General features: G+C 41.5%; 3 protein-coding genes across 8 annotated transcripts in view; 2 read left to right on the forward strand and 1 right to left on the reverse strand.

Annotated features, from left to right (window-relative positions):
* Window positions 1–869, forward strand: part of cenpo (centromere protein O) — a 9,055-nt gene extending 8,186 nt beyond the window's left edge. Inside the window, exon 5 of the mRNA XM_054795702.1 lies at window positions 722–869. Within this exon, the coding sequence (XP_054651677.1) occupies window positions 722–831 (110 nt within the window). The 3' untranslated portion in view covers window positions 832–869. The remainder of the gene's footprint in view (window positions 1–721) is intronic.
* The window catches only part of LOC129192120 (putative deoxyribonuclease TATDN3), a 40,056-nt gene continuing 22,277 nt past the window's right edge, over window positions 768–18,546 (reverse strand). For 3 of the 5 annotated variants that reach the window (XM_054795704.1, XM_054795712.1, XM_054795703.1), the window contains 7 exons: window positions 17,934–18,075; window positions 17,750–17,857; window positions 17,624–17,689; window positions 17,016–17,102; window positions 15,846–16,945; window positions 7,196–7,289; window positions 768–3,068 (listed from right to left, as the gene is read on the reverse strand). In XM_054795704.1, coding sequence (XP_054651679.1) covers window positions 16,670–16,945; window positions 17,016–17,102; window positions 17,624–17,689; window positions 17,750–17,857; window positions 17,934–18,075 — 679 coding nt within the window. In that variant the 3' untranslated portion in view covers window positions 768–3,068; window positions 7,196–7,289; window positions 15,846–16,669. Of the gene's footprint in view, window positions 3,069–7,195; window positions 7,290–9,832; window positions 13,807–13,846; window positions 14,077–15,845; window positions 16,946–17,015; window positions 17,103–17,623; window positions 17,690–17,749; window positions 17,858–17,933; window positions 18,076–18,546 lie in introns of those variants that run through there. The other 2 variants (XM_054795705.1, XM_054795710.1) reach the window with 2 other exon arrangements.
* On the forward strand, window positions 994–10,610 carry dnajc5gb (DnaJ (Hsp40) homolog, subfamily C, member 5 gamma b). 2 transcript variants are annotated; one of them, XM_054795718.1, is made up of 6 exons: window positions 994–1,142; window positions 4,272–4,397; window positions 4,574–4,787; window positions 7,167–7,320; window positions 8,400–8,480; window positions 9,913–10,610. In XM_054795718.1, the coding sequence occupies exons 2-6, from the start codon at window positions 4,285–4,287 to the stop codon at window positions 9,981–9,983; spliced, it is 633 nt and encodes a 210-aa protein (XP_054651693.1). In that variant the 5' UTR covers window positions 994–1,142; window positions 4,272–4,284; the 3' UTR covers window positions 9,984–10,610. The 2 variants fall into 2 exon arrangements, with proteins under 2 accessions (XP_054651693.1, XP_054651692.1); XM_054795717.1 differs by lacking the exon at window positions 994–1,142 and adding an exon at window positions 1,228–3,701.

Genomic DNA, 18,546 nt, shown 5'->3' on the forward strand with positions numbered 1-18,546 from the left:
CGTCCGACACCTTCTTCACAGATGTACAGATGACGTCTCAAGAAGCCTTTCCCTCGATGTACGTACTGTAGGTGTTTAGGAAATACTCAATACTCTAGGAGCTACTGTACTTCTTCATTTCAAGGTATTTCTTTGCTTAGGAGATTGACTTTGTGACATTTATTTTGTTAGGAACTATTTTGGGATGAAATGTTGATCTCACTGAAAGCTATTTAGTTAGAGATATTTCTTTAGTTATGAGCTATTTGCTTAGTTATATTGTTTTAATTTGGTTATATTGACTATTTAGGGAGTTATGAGCTATTGTGAAATGATTTCATTTGAAGGTATGTAGTTCTGAGATATTTAGTTATGAGCTGTTTAGTTAGCAGCTATTTATTTTGTCATGAAACATGTAATTTATGTAGGGGGATACAGTATTTCTTTCATTTTAAGAATGACTATTTATAAATGAATTAGAAACTAGCAAAGAATATCTCTAAAGTCCTTGTGTTTTCTGTGGAGACGCCTGCATGTACTGATAAACCACCCAAATGAATTAGTCGTGTATCAAGGAGAAGATGACTGTTTTCCTTCTTTATTAGTATTTTTGCAGCACAAGACAAAGAATTGTACTCCTTGACTTGACTAATGTGCTGCGGCTTGAAACACATGCTAGGTGCTAACACTTGGGAATAATATTTATCACCACGTTCTTTATTACGTTATTGTGTTTTTTCAGACGAGGAGCTTCCAGATTCTCCTGCGTGGATGAAGAACAGCAGCCTCCTCATTGAGACGCCGGTCCACAGAGCTTTGGCCAGCATGAAAAAGCTGGGTCATATTGTTTAGTTCACGCAGCAAGCCAACACATTGCTGATAATAAAATGTTCTGTTGAGTCCTCTAAAGAGGTTTCTCCCTCAAGAGCTCCGTGTGGTTCTTGTATTCCAGCTGCTGGATGAAGTCCATCACCTTCCCGTGTAAACTTTCCCTCTGGAGGATCTTCAGCCTTGCTACCCGCTCTCGGGCTTCTCGCTGACTCCTCGACGCTTCTCTTTCCGAGATGGAGTCGATGGCGGCGATGCTCTTCATCTGCACAAAGGACAAGCTCCTCTGCACGCGGCCCAGCGGCGCCGACACCGAGCGCTTCTGCTCGTTGGAGGTACGGGCGTGCACCTCCGCGTCGACGCGCTCCACTATTTCTTTCATCGCGATGCCGACGGTGGCTTTGGGCTCGCAGGCCTTCAGCATCACGACCCGCCCGCGTTCACTTGACAGCCGGCGGTGGCGTTGCTGGAGCGTTCCGCGCGTGTACCTGAACTGTTTCTCCAGCAGGTCCAGCTTCAGCTGGAGGTCTCGCTCCTCGGGTTGGGTCGGGTTCCAACCCGCCCGCGGCTCTCGCTGCAGCGTGGGGTGTTTGTGGTGTGCAAGGTCCATGGGTCTGTGCGGCGCTCGCTGCTATGGCGCTGGCTTTGTAACGTAAGACGCCATTGTCCATCACAAGATCACGTTTCAGGGAGGTTGAGTAATAATGCACAGTATGAAGACTTTTGCGTTGATGCACATTTGAAAAATGGAGCGTTGTACCGTCAGTCTTACCTGCTGCCGGTGGCAGCAAAAGTGGGAAAATCAGCAGTGATTCTACAAGAAAAGGATAACCTTAGGTTGGGGGGAAGTCCAAACATTGGGAGAGGAACATATACTTGAAGTATTTGGAAATTTTATTTTCATTTTTTTCAAAAAGCAACAGAAATGGGAAAAACAACAGACATTTTACAAGAATAAAATCCAAACATGAAGGAAAAAGACACAGTATAACAAGAAAAAGTTGTCATTTTAAAAGATTTTCAATTCTAAACGTGTATTATGAGGAAGAGTAATGTCATTTTAGTAGCAGAAATCTGAAATATTAAAGTTGTTTTAAAAGATGGAACATGAGAAACAAAAAAAAATGAAGATGTAATTGATGAAAGTTAGATTGGTGTAAAAAGTTATATTATGAGAATAAAGTCAAAATATGATGGGAGTAAAAGTAATAATTATGAGAGGAAAGTAGGAATGAAATACTTGGAAAATGGGAAAACAGCTGTAACTTTATGAGAAAAAAATTGTATTTGATTGAGGAAAAAACGTCACGATTTTACCAGAATAAAATTCTCATATGAGGACAAAGAATGTCACTATGAAAAGAAAAAGAAAAACAACTTGTTTAAAAGATGTAATATGACGAAAAGAATCATGTCAATTTTGTATAATCTGATTGGGGTAAAAAGAAAAACATGACAAAGTCAAAATATGACAAAATGTACGTGACAAAAGCTGAAATGAAATATTTGGAAAACTGAAAAAAAAACAAATGTAAAAAAACAGCTGTAATCTCACGTAAAATTCAAAATATTCCAAGAAAACACATAATTTTACAAGAATAAACTCATGAGGAAAAATGTCGTTTTAGGAGCATAAGGTTGAAATATTAAAGATTTGTTTTAAAAAGTGTAATACTTTAAAAAGTTCAATTATTATGAGAATAAAGTCATGATTATGAGAAGAAAATGTACGAGGGGAAAGTTGAAATGAATTTCGGATTAAAAAAAAAGATTAATGGGACAAAACAGAAAATAAAGTCGTATTCGCAGTCATAGGAGACTGAGGTCCTTTGGTGTGTGCAGGACTCTCTTAGGGACCTTTTATGACTCTGTGGTGGCCTCAGCCATCTTCTATGCTGTGGGCTGCTGGAGAGGGGGCAGCATGGACAGGGACAGGAGCAGGATCAATAGGCTGATCAGGAGAGCCAGCTCTGTCCTGGACGGTCCTCTGGACTCCGTGGAGGAAGTGGGGGAGAGAAGGATGTTGGCTAAGCTGACATCCATCATGGACAACACCTCTCACCCCCTACATGACACTGTGGGTTCCCTTAGCAGCTCCTTCACAGCAGACTGTTACACCCACGGTGTAATAAGGAGAGGTTCCGCAGGTCCTTCATTCCGACCGCTACCGACAACACCTGCACCACCTGAACCATGTTGTAGTCACTATGTATTCTTTGCTTGCGTATCTTGCTTGCTGCTGTAACAAGGGAATTTCCCCGCTGTGGGATAAATAAAGTACAAATACAATACAATACAATACAATTCAAATGAGAAAGTCACACTTTTACAAGAACAAACGTGTAATATGAGGAAAAATTATGCCACTTGAGTTGCATGAGGTTCAGATGTTGGAAAAACAACTTTAAAATGCGTAACATGAGAAACAAAAAGAATAAAGTCATTTTTGGAAAATTACATTGGGGTAAAAAATGTTACAAGAATAAAGTGAAAATATGACAAATCATTACAAGAAGAAAAGAAGAAAAAGAGTAAAGTTTAAATTAAATAGTTGGAAAATTAAAAAAAAACTTGGAGAAAAGGGGAAAAATAGTCATTTTACGAGAATAAAGTCAAAATATTAAGAGAAAAAAATCAGCATTTTATGAGATTAAACTCGTAACATTATTGTCACAGGAACGTCACATCCGGTATGCACTTCCGGGTTCCGCTCTGAATGCCGCTAAACTAGCCAGCTTGCTAACTCCTGCCTCTCCCACTCATCATGAAGACACCGGTGTGATACACACAACAACTTGCGAGTCAACTTCGCTTCATAACAACCAGACAGTAGGACTACAACGTTTGGACTCCATGATTTGACCCATAAAACACCGATTAATCTCGCCCAGAATGTAAGGGTCTACCATTTGTTGCTGTTTTGCTAAAGTTAGCTAAGGCATGTTAGCACTCTATTGAAAGTTCACCCGGCAGCTTTTTTTTAAAACAATAAAGTCACCAAAAGTATTTGAGTCGAATAAAAGTGTTTAAGATCTTACTAGCCGGAAGCAAAGAAAATACGTTGGAACTATGTTGCTTAAATTATTTTAGCTTAAATGCCACAGATTGAGCAACCGTGAGTCAAACTGTAAAGCCGTAAAATCTGATATGACAGCGGGCACAGTAGTACAAATGTAATTACCAATGTAGGCAAGGTACACTCACCCCTTTTAAATACATCCATTTTGAAAAGTGCATACATACAGTAATTGAACAATGTGCAAGCCCAGCTAGGTTATTGTTTTTCATTCAAACTTCAAGATGAATGTTAAATGCTGTAATGTACAATACAATAGGTTGCCCGGAACGTCTACTTTTAAGAGGTTCATTTACTTCCCCCTTTTTTTAAAACTTAAAACCAGTTTAAGTGAAAGTTCTGGGTGTGTTTTGTTCTGTCGGAGAATAACGTGCTGTGTTTATTTCAGCGGATCTTGAAACATGGACGACCCAGACAGACCTCAGCGGAAAATGTCCACAGCGGGGGACAGCCTGTACAAAGTCCTGGGCCTGCAGAAGGGAGCATCAGCAGAGGAGATAAAAAAGGCCTACAGGTGGGTTTGCCCAAGGTCAAACTAACTCTCCTCAATGGCTCTGTTTGGATTTCAAAGCAGTTTGTTTGTCATTGCAATTAGGGTAAATAGAAATAATCAGTTCCAGTTATCGTGCATGAAGGTATTATGCAGCCCTTGTTGAGGCAGATAATGCTTTTGGAATCATTTGACTACAGGAAGCTGGCATTGAGACACCACCCCGACAAGAACCCCGACAACCCCGGGGCGGCTGAGATGTTCAAAGAGATCAACAACGCCAACTCCATCCTCAGCGACGAGAACAAGCGCGTCATCTACGACGAGTACGGCTCCATGGGCCTTTACGTGGCCGAGCAGTTTGGGGACGAGAGCGTCAAATACTACTTCCTTATGTCCAAGTGCTGGTTCAAGGTGAGGTGGGAACTGGGATCAGGGCTCCAGACTGTGACTAAATGGTCACGTTTTGCGACTAAAAGTCAATTTTTCATCTACTCGCACATGTGCGACCAGTTAACTTGTTTGGCTTTTTAAACGTCAGATTAATTTACCTGGCATAGGGAAACTAGTTCTCTGTCTTGCATGTGCGTGCTACTGGAGGGGAGCTGGTGTTCTGGGCACACGCCAGTCTCCATGGCAGGAAGTAACCCAGAATTAACTCTTTAGGAGCCAAAAAAAAAAAAAAAGATTCAGTTTAGATATTACTATTTCAAGTTTGTTGCTTGAAAGTGGTTAGAGAAAAAGGCAGAAATAAAGACAGAAACCATCAATATGAACCCAAAGTTTGTGATGGGAGTACATTCACTCATCTAATTTGCATAATATGACATCACCAGGCGCAGACTTAGTCAGATCCCTGTATCCATGATACCCAACAGGCTCATCAAAATGTCTGATCCATTTGTGATCCTCTTCCTCATCTCTCAAGCAAACATTTACAGCAGGATCTTGAGCACCACTGCTGCCTCCACCGCTATTAGCAGTGCATTTTCTGCCGCGGATTCTACTGCGTCTGCTGCTGTTTGCGTTTTTTTTTTTTTTTTGCAATCCCCCTACGCCCCTCACCTTTAGCTGTGTTTTGACCACCCCTGCTACACCCACCACATCCCCTCCTGCCACCCCGAACATGGTGAAGCAAAGCATCGGCTCCAGTATGTGCTGCTTGTGGAGTGTCATCACACAGGAGTTCAAACTCTATAAATTCCTAAACTTTGCATAGAAACACGCCCACTGATGTTGCTCAGATTAAAGTTACAGATGTCTGCCATCTTGTGGCGTAAAGTAGTAACTACATGAGGCTATGGCTTGTTAAATTCAGCAGTGTTGTTTCTGTCAAGATGCTCGCCATAAATGGAATTGAAGACAACAGTCGTGTCTGGTTGGTGTACGGTTGGTGTACAACGTTGCAAGCACAATGTGGCTCGTAGAATTCCTTCTCATGCACATTTGCAGCAGAGACATGAGAAATAAGCGACTAGCTCTCTGAAAACAAGCACTAAACAACAGGAAACTTGCAAGGAATTTGCCAGCAACATTACAAAAAAGCCAAGGCCAAAGTCACTTCTAATAGGTGAATCTGGTCACGTCCAGCGAGCTTCTCACTCGCAATGCTGTAGTACGACAAGCTCTACCACAAATATACAAGGAACTCAGACAGACTCTTGCTAAGCCTGATGCACTTGACAGGTTGGTGTTCCTGGCACAAAATAAGGACATTCTTGTGTCTTCTAAAAATGTTGACTGAATGACGTTGAAAAGATTTCTCTGATGATGACGTCACAGCCTACCGTTCGCCCTCTTTTATTTGATTTAGCATAGATTGCAAGACAAATGTAGCATTGCATTTTTACACTAGCATCAATGCTGGGAATGTACTTGAAACGTGCTTCCATTGGCCGGAGATGTAAGGTGTGATCTGGAGGAAATAAGTGGTGAGATGAACATTCCACAGGTGTATACAGGTAGGTCTGACCGCCACCTACAGGCATGGAAGGGTGGTCTTCTTAAATAAACGGAACATACTGTAACACTGGCTTTGCATTGCTGTCTTTTTTGACCAAGGAGGACGCAAGGAGCTGCAAGAAGTTAAGATCAGGTGAAACCACTGGGACCACTTTGGCTTGCTTTGGTGTGTTGTGACTGGATGACATCACCGGAGAAATCTTTGAAACCGCAAATGAAAACAAACGTACTTTATTTGCACCAAACAGCACGAACGAAGATGAAAAGAATGAGACTGTTTCATTCGGAGAATGCTGGGTGGCGATGATTTCATCACTGGATGATGTCATTGCATGGTATAACTGCTGTTTTACCATGCACATGACAATAAAACTCTCTTGAATCTTGAATCTCTTGAATGTCATCACTGGAAAATGACATCTTTAATAACTCAAAAAGTTGATAGCACAAAATGTTCATTTTAACAGCACAAACTTAGCACTAAAAATGAGACTATTTGACGAGAGTTTTGAGTGGGGTGGTGGGCCAACTTGACTTGGTAAATACTACTGTTCAATGTTAAGTATTTTCTGTTACTGACACTTAAGTGTCCTCTTAAACCAGACACTCCTTCGTATTTTGTTCCTTTGTTATTAGCTGAGGGTTGGAGCATAGCTCAAGGTTTGTTATATAAAAGATTCTATTTTATTCTTTTTCTATATTTAGTATTAGTATTTAGTATTTATCACAAATACAGTGAAAATGAGAGGAAGTGTGAATATTGGCTTCCAGGTTTGTATCTTAAAAAAGAAGCTGGACTCTGAGCACACATTTGTTGCTGTTGTTATTCAGGCCCTTCTGGTGTGCTGTGGGATTTTCACCTGCTGCTGCTGCTTCTGCTGCTGCTGCTTCTGCTGTGGGAAGTGCAAGCCCTCCGAGGAAGAGGACAACGGATTCTACGTGGACCCCGAGGACCTGGAAGCAGAAATCAGAGAGCAGGAGGATGGTGAGCCCCCCAATGTGTGCACCTACATATCAGAGCTTTTTTAAAAGGCTATATAACAATACAGTGGATCCTCGTACATGAGTGGAAATTGAGTTTTTCTCCAAAAATAGGCTTTTTTTCAGCAAAAACGTCACCATAAATTGTAAATAATTTATGAATACATGGTAATCCACTTTACATTGGCGAGAGCTGTCCGCCTAGCTTCTGGACTTGGGACTCCAAATGTGACTTTTTTTTTTTTACCACTGTGACATTTTGTTTTTAAAACAAACGAGCTCTGCGGTTAGTTCAGAGCTCGTTTTTGTCCCACGGGGAAGCGACAAGTGGATATTATGTTTGTGGGGTATGTACTAAACAACTTTACTATCTTGCTGTGCTTATGCTACTGTATTTATGTCTTGTCCTCAACATACTATTTGTGTGTGAACGTAAACACATAATGTGTCCAGCCGTATGATGGTGATTGTATCACACGGTTTCCTTTTGAGTAGCCAATATTTGCTTCAACTCTTTGTAGTTTTTTATTCTAACTGTTGAATTTTATGCCTTTTATATCATGACAAACGAGCACAAAATATCATAAAGCGTGTTTTTGGTGGAGATGTGTTGGGTAAATGAAGTAGCGGACAACTGAAATGTTGCCAGTCATAAATAAAAGACAAATAGTTGGCAGCTCTAATAGTGATGAAAGTTGGACACCCTTGCAACCTCCACACTCTATTTTATATATTCTAAGTCAAGCTATCTATCTCTCTTCAGCTAAAACATCATTATTGAGCAGTTTCTTTCCCATCTATTCATATTACTCCAAAAGATGTATCAAATAACTTTTGCTTTTTGACTATGGTAATAGGCCGTATTCATTTATTTCTTCATATATTTTGAAAAACCGTGATAGAGTGAAGCGTGCCGTGGCGAGAGACAACTGTAGTGTAACGTACGGAAAAGAACTGAGGCTCTTAGACATACCTGTTGTCAACTTTGATGCATGAAATGTCTAAAATGCATCAGGGGCTCATGTGCACCATGAAAGGATGGTTTTAATGTTGAAAGGAAATGTGTTGCATTGTGTTTCCCAGCACCAGACGCTGTCATTGTTATTCAGCCGAGCCCCTCTGCCAAGGCTGACACCTCGGGCCGAGCTGCTGATGCCGCCTCAGGTATTGATACTGCCTAAAACACACACACTCAACTTCCATGGACCAAAACACTCACGCTGTGCAGTAAAATAAATGCAGTCAGTACTTCGAAGTCTACGAAGAAACACGTGCCATTAAAATCACTTTTAAGGAATAATAAACCCACCCAGAATACTAGAACTGTTTGCCAGGCATTCATTTATCCGTGGTGGAATAAAAATAGATAAGGTGCCACCCTTGCTTATAAACACATTATAATGGGACTGTCTATGAACGTAGCTTGTCAGCTGCTCTGCCAGAGAATAAGACCACATTGCAGGAGAGGCCGGTGTTTGTCGCTATATTTAGTGATTCAGAGCCCTCTTTTTTTTTTTTTTTTTTTCTAAAAAGCGATTAGCGGTCAAATATATTGACGTTTTCTGGTTTTATTAGACCTGGTGTGTCCACATCTTTCCAGCGAGGGCCACATAGTGTAAAATGAAAGGATGACACATGTAGATATGCTAACAGATTCTAAGTCTTTCATCTTAGCTGAAAAAGCCTATTAGTATCTGTTTTGCTCTGTGTTTTTTGTCCCCATTTTGGCTGTTGATTTTTTGTTTTCCAAATATTAAACTTTCTTCTTAAATAATCTTTGTAAATTCTCTTATGGTAATATTAGGACTTTATTCCCATACCATTATAACGTTCCCCCAAACAAATTTTCCAAAAATGTTGTTTTGTTTTGTTTGGCATATATTATAAAAACATGTTAATTCAGTGCTACTAAAATGACATTATTTCTTGTTATTATTTATATTTCCGTGCTTTGTGTTCAAATTGCAACTTCTTTACAATAAGACTGTATTGTCTAAATATTTGCACTTTATTATTCATGGCCGTTTTTCTCCATTTGTGCTGTATATTTTCTTCTCTAATTCTGACTTCATCCCATCATATTTTCACTTCATTCTCTATTATTTTTGCGTGACCAAATTTTCCAAAAATGTCAGCTTTGCTTTGTCTCTGGTCATATTATGACCTTTTAAAAAAAATAAATTAAAAAAAAAGGAATTTTTTTAATGTAAACTTTCAGCTTTATGCCACTAAAATGCCATCTGATAATATTACGTTATTCTCGTAAGATTACAACTTATTGTCTCTTAATATTTTGGCTTTATTCTTGTATTTCCACTGTGGCCTCCCCCAATCTAAAATGCACTCGTAGGGGCTCGGTTTGCCTGTGACAGACGATCATTTATTTGTCTTTGTAAACATTTGTTTTGCTTTTCATGTTTTTTTTTCTCTCTCCATGTCCCTAAAAATGACACGCACAAACGTCAGGGTTAATTATGCAAACGAGACAACGATGTCATCTACCATCTGCAGCCCACCTCCACAGATAGATTGCAGTCTTTTGGGAACCAGCACCCAGCATTTGACCGTGAAACATCGTGTGTGTCACCCGCTGCAGGTGAGGACACTGCCGTCGTCATTCAGCCCCACGCCAGCAACGGAGCCGTACTCCTGTCGGTGGAGGAGTGAAGGGGTCAGGCTCTCCGTGGTCCTGGTCTTGGCTGGAAGTTTGGATGGATATGTTTTTTTTTGTTCCTTTTTCGTTTACATCAGCAGGTTATTTTTGCTTTTTTAGGTGCCACGGGGTTGTTTTTCCCGCATCCAGTTAGATATTTATCTTTTTAAAACTATTTTGGAGGGGAGCATCTGGACAGTGGTCACATGACCAAAGCCTCGTGTCAGAGTGCCAATGATGCAGCGGTGGCCAAATATAAACATGATTGTTTTTTTAACTGCTGACTGGGGCCAATCATCTGCAAGATGGATTGAAAGGCACCAAGATGGCTGCCAGAAGCCAAGAGAACTCACGTGAGGGTGCCATGTATTCATTCCAATATGTACATCATCAAATGACTGGAAACTACATTTTCATCTGTTAGGTCCTGGCCTGTCCATCCAAAATCCACTTTTTATATGCGTTTTCTTCCATGTGCACCCAAGAGAAAGCCTTAGATGATATCATCCAACTTGTGAGCTTTTGTCTTTGGTGTTTATTATGTGTTGGACATCAGCAATCAGTAATGTACAGTATGTCACTGTTAAGGTGTTTTCTGATTAAATAAACTCAGGTGTCACTGATCCCACTGCGTCCACCTGCACGCTCATTGGTCGGCAGCGTGCTCCACCTCCTTACTGATAACACGGGTCGGAGCAGGTGGCACGTGGCTGACTTTCCCTTGGCAGCAATTGAGAGGCGATGGAGCTGTCCCAAGAATCCCGGTAGGCGGCTCACCTTTTGCCGGCTAGTGTTGTGCGTCGTCATCAGCTTGTCTTGTCTTTCAGCACTCCTGACCAACACGGCTCCGACTCGGACGCTTCCCCTCCGGGAGTGTGTGTGTGTGTGTATATATATCTATACATATACAGGCATCTACAGCGCCTATTCCTGATGATGCTGCACCATCAGACCAGCAGCAATAGAACGGCACTCGTACGGCGTTGGGAGTGCTTTGTAAATATTCCAACAGTATTCTTAATATTCCTATTGTGTTCCAGCTACACTGGTGTGGAATGAGCAAGTATGATTCAAGACTGGTTCACAATGTAATCCAAGTATTCGAACAGCATTCTTACAAAGCAGTAGTTGTCTCCTGAATGTGTTGCCATCCATCCATCCATCTTCTTCTGCTCATCCAAGGCTGGGCGGGGGCAGCACCCTAAGCAAGGAAGCCCAGACTTCCCTCTCCCCGGCAATTTTGTCAAGCTCCTTCCAGCGGATCCCGAGGTGTTCCCAGGCCAGTTGAGAGAGACACGTCTTTCCAACGTGTCCTGGGTCTTCCCCGAGGCCTCCTACCAGTTGGACGTGCCCTGAACGCCTCCCCAGGGAGGCGTCCTGACCAGATGCCTGAGCCACCTCATCTGGTTCAGCGTGTCTTGTGAGTTTCTCCCGGATGACAGTCCTTCTCACCTTATCGCCAAGGGACAGCCCAGAGAATTTCTTGAGGAACAGGGTGGAATGCCTTCTCCAAGTCTACAAAACACATGCAGACTGGTTGGGAAGTCCCGTGCACCCTCAGGGACCTTGCTGAGAGTGTAGGATTGTTGAATGTGGTGTGAACTTTGAAAATGTTTGATTGCTATGGGTTGTGCATGGATGACATGTCGTGATGGTGGTGTGTTCCAGTCAGTATGAGTCATTGGAGATGTTTGTCTGATGGCAGGCGGGTGTGCTGCACACGGTCATCATGACAGACGCCGCACACCTCCTGGCTGACGGTGGAAGCATCGCGGTGAGCATCTTCTCTCTGTGGGTCTCAGGCCGCCGCCCACCCCCACCATGACCTTTGGATGGTATCAAACAGGTGACCCCCTATCAATGGACTTGTGTGCTGTTGGTAGTTTGACTGGATGACTGGTGTCTGTCCATCAGAGATTCTCGGCATGCTGCTGTCACTCATGTCCATCTGGACCGTGACGGCGGTGCTGGTCTGGTCGGCCGTGCGGAGGATCACAGATGGCGGTGATCACATCGACAGCGACATGATACTTCTCACTTCAGGCTGCACCGTCGCCATAAACATCCTGTGAGAGCCACCAATGCTCCAATTAATGCCTCTAGTCAACTACCTGCAGTCCCACACATTAACAGCTGTGACTGTAGGCAACCTCCTGATGGAGTTTTTATGAACTTTACAATCGGGCTGTAAAAGCATATGAAGTGCTTTGTCTGGCTCTGCATGTGCTTTAAAATGTTGCTATTCAGCTGTCATGCGTACTACATTTATTAACGCTGACTGAGCAGTCCACTTTCTCATGCACCCCAAATCACTCTGAATTCTTACATGCAGTCCCTCGCTACATCGCGGCTTCTCCAACATGATCTCATGAATGGTTGCTGTTTTTGGTTGACCACAGCCTCTTATTAGCAAAAAAGTAAGCACACTGAAGCTAATTGTATGTAGTTTGCCCAAATGAAACCTTCTCAAGCATAAAAGTGACTCCATGGACTAAAATCCAAAGAATATCAGCCATTAAGACCACCAGGTTGTGATTGTAGTACTCTATACTGAGACCACCACCGAAGCACCACACTTGAACAGTGCAGGTTTAAATCATCTCACAACAGGCATAATAATAATCACAACACGGCTACAACAAGCTCACTTCCTGTCTGCCACTCACTCTGCTTCCCTACAAGGTAAACTGTCTTATTTTCTCTTACTATGTCTACTATATTGGGCAATAGGAGTGTAAAGGTGACTGTAGGGGTGTTATTGCATGTCTGGAGGACTCTAATGTCAACAAGTGGATTTAGAAAGTGGTAAACAGGTTTTCTTTGTCTAATATGTCTTATTTTCTATTTGGGACCAGTGGCACATTCTAAAAGTATATTTTAACAACAAAACTAAAACACAACAGCAGCAAAAATTTCAAACACAGCAGTAATTTTACAAGAATAAAGTCCAAATATAAAAAAAAAACCATCATTTTAGTAGCATGAAATTGAAATATTAAAGAAAAAAATGTTTTTTTAGGTTGTAATATTTAAGATTCAAGAGAGTTTTATTGTCATGTGCATGGTAAAACAGCAGCTATACCATGCAATGAAAATCTTATTCTGTTCATTCTCCCAAGAAAAGAAAGAAAACACAAGAAAGAATAAGAACATAAGAAACATAAACATATATACCAATAAATTAGGTAACAAAAACAGAAGAGACATTAATACAAATAAATAAATAAATAAAGTGCTATGAGTGTGTGCGTGTGTTGCGTGCGGCGTGTGTGAGTGCTTCGTTGAGAAGCCTGATGGCCTGTGGGTAAAAGCTGTTTGCCAGCCTTGTGGTCCTGGACTTCAAACTCCTGTAGCGTCTGCCTGACGGTAGGAGTGTGAATAATGAGTGTTGTGGATGTGTGCTGTCCTTGATGAGGTTGTGTGTTCTTCGTAGGACTCTAGTTTTATAAATGTCTTGCAGGGAGGGGAGGGCTGCCCCAACAATGTTCTGTGAGGTCTTGATCACCCGCTGGAGTGCCTTCCTATCACGTGTTGTACAGTTACCGTACCAAACAGTGATGGAGGCGGTAAGGACACTTTCCATAGTGCATCTGTAGAAGCAACTCAGGATTGTGGTGGACATGCCAAATTTCCTCAGTCTTCTCAGGAAGTACAGTCTCCTTTGGGACGTCTTCAGAATTTGTTGGGTGTTGTGAGACCAGGTGAGGTCCTCGCTGATGTGTGTGCCAAGGAACTTGAAGGTTTTCACCCTCTCCACCTCAGTCTCATCAATAAACGAGGGTCTATGCGGCTCCTTTTCCCTTGTTCTTGGGTCAATGATCATCTCTTTAGTCTTATCTGTATTGAGAAGGAGATTGTTATCACGACACCAAGCTATGAGGTCCGCCACCTCTCTTCTGTATGATGTTTCAACACCACCAGTGATCAGTCCGATGACTGTAGTGTCATCCGCAAATTTAATGATGCTGGTGTTGTTCTGGGAGGCCACGCAATCGTAGGTGAAGAGCGTGTAGAGGAGCGGACTCAGCACACACCCCTGTGGGGTCCCAGTGCTCACAGTTCTTGAGCTGGATGTGCGATTGTGGACTCTGACTGACTGGGGCCTGCCTGTGAGAAAGTTAAACACCCAGTTACAGAGGGAGGGTGACAGGCCAAGTGTGAGGAGCTTATTTGTGAGTTTGTGGGGGCTGACTGTATTAAAAGCAGAGCTATAGTCTATAAATAGCATTCTGACGTATGTGTCCTGGCCCTGTAGGTGAGAAAGGGCTGTGTGGATGGCAGTGTTGACTGCATCATCCGTGATGTGATAATATGTGAAAGGAACAAAACAAAATATGGTACATTTGGACTTTTTGGAAAATTAGGTTGGTGAAAACCTAATTTGGCGTAAGTCGCTTCATCTCAGGTCGTCTTCTTCTTCCCTGAAAATGATGTTATTGTTCACCACATCAATAATTTAAAAATATATTCAATTCTATATATTTATATGACCCGTTAGGGCATTTATTTTCTTTACTGGGACTTTTTGAGTATGAGATATCGTATGACCTTTATTATGACATTTTTGGACATCATGCTTTTTTTGGTAATACGTTGCTTTTTTTTTTTTTTTTAAGATATAGTTTTAAAATTATTACATGGCAAAAAAGTGTTTTGTTCCCCACATGTATATCTTTGGAAATATATTTATTTCTTATTTAGAGGACATGAGCTTTAGTATAATAAGGTTTCATAGTTTTTAACACATCATTTCTACATTACAAAGATCATTCTTTCCCAACATGAATCCATTTTTAAACATATACATTTTTTTTATTAGGACGTCTCTATATTTTTTTTACATGTAGGGGAGACTGGGGACAGTTGCAACACTTTTTACATTACTCTCAATTACTCAGAGATGATTTAGACTAGGCACACCAAATCTTTCCACAGTAAAGCTACATCTGTCTGCTAAATAGCCGTACCATTTAAAGATGGTTACATATAACATATCAATCTGTCATTATTTGAATAAAAAAATTCAGATATATCAAAAAACAGTAAACTTCACCAAAATTGTATGCTTTTTGTTTAAATAACCACAGTATACAATATTAAAGTATTGAATAAGTTTAGTTTTGTGTAAAACATAGGCCTACTTTGAGTCAATGTGCAAATGTTACGGACGCTATAAAAACTCAATATTTCAGTTTGGGACAAAAAGAATAGAATAATTTGGAGTGCAAAAAACATTTATTAAACATGTGAACAAACAGTGAACAGTTTTAGTGAACAAAATTCACATTGTTTTAAAACTCAAATGAATATAAAGTTTGATTTTTAAGTTTTGTTAAAGGCACACAAATGCTTAAAAAATAAAACTACAACACTCGCCTCTTCCCCAACAAATCTGCTGTCTTGTGAACTATTCCAGCAGCTTCTGAACTATTCTAGCTCACAGAAAAGAAAACAGACATCTTCTTCCTTTTCAGAGTCTGATTCTTCTCTCTTCTTTTTTTGGTTTTCTTTACACTTTTCTTTGTGGTTTGATGTTCTTGTATTCTTTTTGCCTTCCTCTGTTCAGATTTTGAATTATTTTGTTTATCATTAGCATTAATTTCTTAGTATGATTCCCTATTCTGCCCATCATGAGCAGTAAAATATATTAATTGAGCCTAGTGTGGTCTATTTGGATATTAGCATGGGGACAGTTGCAACCGTCCCCATAGTATCAGTCACGACAAAACACCAAGCGCCAACTAGCCACAGTGACATTGACAAATGTAAGCAATGTTGCTGAATAGTCAACAAAACAGTGATTCAAACCAGGTGGGTCTGGAGTAATTCATACAAAATATTAGGATAGTATGACAAAAATACAGCTACTTTCATACCTCCAAAACGACTTTGTCTTGATAGAAGCTGGAACAGATGCGCAATATGGCCGCTTTCTTCTTGGCGAGTAGAGTGTCTAACTGAGCATGTGCAGTATGAGTGTCATCACTCTAGCATGTTACTGATTAGACAAATAAGGCTTGTTGCAACCGTCCCCAGTCTCCCCATACTCCATACAGTATTAGGACATTCTGAGGATTTGAAATGTATGATTTTTTTTCCCCAGGCTATTTCATAAAATGTTTTTTTTTTGTTACTTGTTAAAAATATATAATTGATATATATGTATATACATATATTTAAAATCAATGATTAGATGGCAGAAATATTGAGTATGACAGGGTATTAGGGCCACGTCCAAAAATACTGTCATGCAGACTCAGTCGCTCGCTAACAGTCGCGTGCTGTATTTTGCAGAGGACGACGCCGATCCAAATTTCATCCTGGCGAGCGCTGCGAGTTTGCGTTGAGCGGCGTCACAATCCAAGTGGAACAGTCCGGAAGCACCAAGGCTGACACCTCATTCATGACAGGTGAGGATGCTGCCAGGACGTTGTAGAAGTTAACTTGTACTACCGGTTATTGGCCACAGGAGGGCGGTAGAGACTAGCTGTGCATTTTTGATTGCAAAGGTGGCTGGTAGGACCTCTTTAGAATTTCATGCAAACTGTTGTGTTTCTGCAGCGTCTGTATCGTTTTTATTGCATGGAAACATACTCTATCAACACATTTGTACAAATAAACATTATCCCAACATTCTCGAGGCACAGCAGTGGCTCCCCCTGGTCCGTAAGGCAGAAGTAGTGCAATTTCTAGCACATCTTTAACCGGGACGTCCTTCGTCCTGCCGGTAGCAAGCGTAGGCCTTGCGGAACATGTCCCTGCAGGCGATCTTGGCTTTGAGTTTGGAGCAGATGAGGAAGGAGCCGCCCATCTTGCGGTGCAGGGAGTAGGTCTCCTCGGGTGGCGGCGTGAGGCGCTCCCTCAGCATGACTGGGATGAGGCGGTGGATGCGCTCGGTGGTGCTCTGTGATCCGAAGTCGAAGGGCTCCGACAAGGACCAGGCCTCTCCCAGGATCACGATGGCGTCCTCCATCGCCTGACGACGACATTTCAACACATTTCAGTCGTCCGTTTCGACAGAAAAGCGCGTGCAGTCGGCTTCTTGCCTTCAACTCCAAATCGGTGAGGAACTTCATGTCCCGGGATCTCTGCAGGACACCTTCTCTGTCTTGGTGTGCGGCCGCCTTGATAACCTGCACGTTAATACGCCGCATGAATACATCCGAAATATTACATGAAAACAAACACCTTCAAGCATCAAATGACATTAAGATGAATATCTTAGTGCATAAAATTACACACACACACACACACACACACACACACACACACACACACACACACACACACACACACACACACACACACAAATGCCTGGAATCAAAATACATTAACATTTCAAAAATAATCCATAAATCGTACATAAACATTTTAAGAATACGTTTCAATAATACATGCATTAAAATACATGAAATAAAACAGCCAAATAATACATGAACTAGCACTAAAATGTCAAACTAAATGAAACACACTCAAATAAAACATGCATTATGGGGTTGCAGTGGATTACAATGCTCCAGGTGAAGGAAGAAAATGCTCTTGTGCTGTGAGATGGACTTTGTTGAGTCATCAGTCGGGGCTTTGCTACTGAACCACGCGACCCCTGGTGGCACAAAGTGGAATTGCAAGAAGGTCATGTCACGTCATGTCTTACCTCCATGTAGGTGTCTGTGAAGGCTTTTCCAAATTGTCGCGTGGCTCCAAAGTCTAAGAGCGCCACCTGCCGACACAACAAATGTTGATTTATGGTTTGTTGGGAATAAAACATGTGGGAGCTGACCTTGTGTGTTTGCGGGTCATAGAAGAAGTTGGACCAGTTGGGGTCCGTCTGCATGTAGCGGAACTCAAAAAGCTCCCTCAGGCATAAAATGACGATTTGCTCACAAATCTACCAAAGAAAGTTCTGGTGAGCAGAGTTTGAGCAACCTGTGGCGTAAAAACACGTGGCAGAGAGCCCGCGGTACCTCGTTCCTGACTTCCTGGGTGACTTCTGTGGCCCGCTCCAGAGGGAAGCCCGACACCAGCGTGGTGGTCAGGATGTGGCAGCCGCTCAGTTCGTCAATCACGTCGGGCACGTTGAAGAACGGGTGGTCCTTCAGCAGCTCCCTGACGCACACACACACGCACCATAAAAGTGAGTCTTAATTCCAGTTTTAGATGGCAGGAAAACCCCCAAAGCGTACAGTAACCCTGGCTGACAATACACAAAATACTGTAGTAAGGAATAACAAGTGTCTTCTAAAAAGCTTTTCACTTTTGTATTCTTCCTCCACTGAAATATGATGTAACGTTTTCATACAAACAGGTTTTTTTTCTTAACATGTTTCTTTTACTTTTGATTTGTTGTGGTTACTTTTTGAATATATTTTTTCAATAAATATTAGATAGCAGGAACTAGAAAAGTGTTTTTCGCCACTTATAACCTCTTTTTATGTTTATTTATTTATTTTATTACAAAATGTAAAATGTAGTCTTTTTTGTTGTTTCAATACAACAGGGTGCTGGAGACAAGGGTACCACCGTTAGTCCAACCTCGGCTACAAGTTTAACGCTGTGTACTTAACTGCTGTTTACATT

This window comes from Dunckerocampus dactyliophorus, chromosome 13 (genome assembly GCF_027744805.1).
Source record: "Dunckerocampus dactyliophorus isolate RoL2022-P2 chromosome 13, RoL_Ddac_1.1, whole genome shotgun sequence".
NCBI lineage: Eukaryota > Metazoa > Chordata > Actinopteri > Syngnathiformes > Syngnathidae > Dunckerocampus > Dunckerocampus dactyliophorus.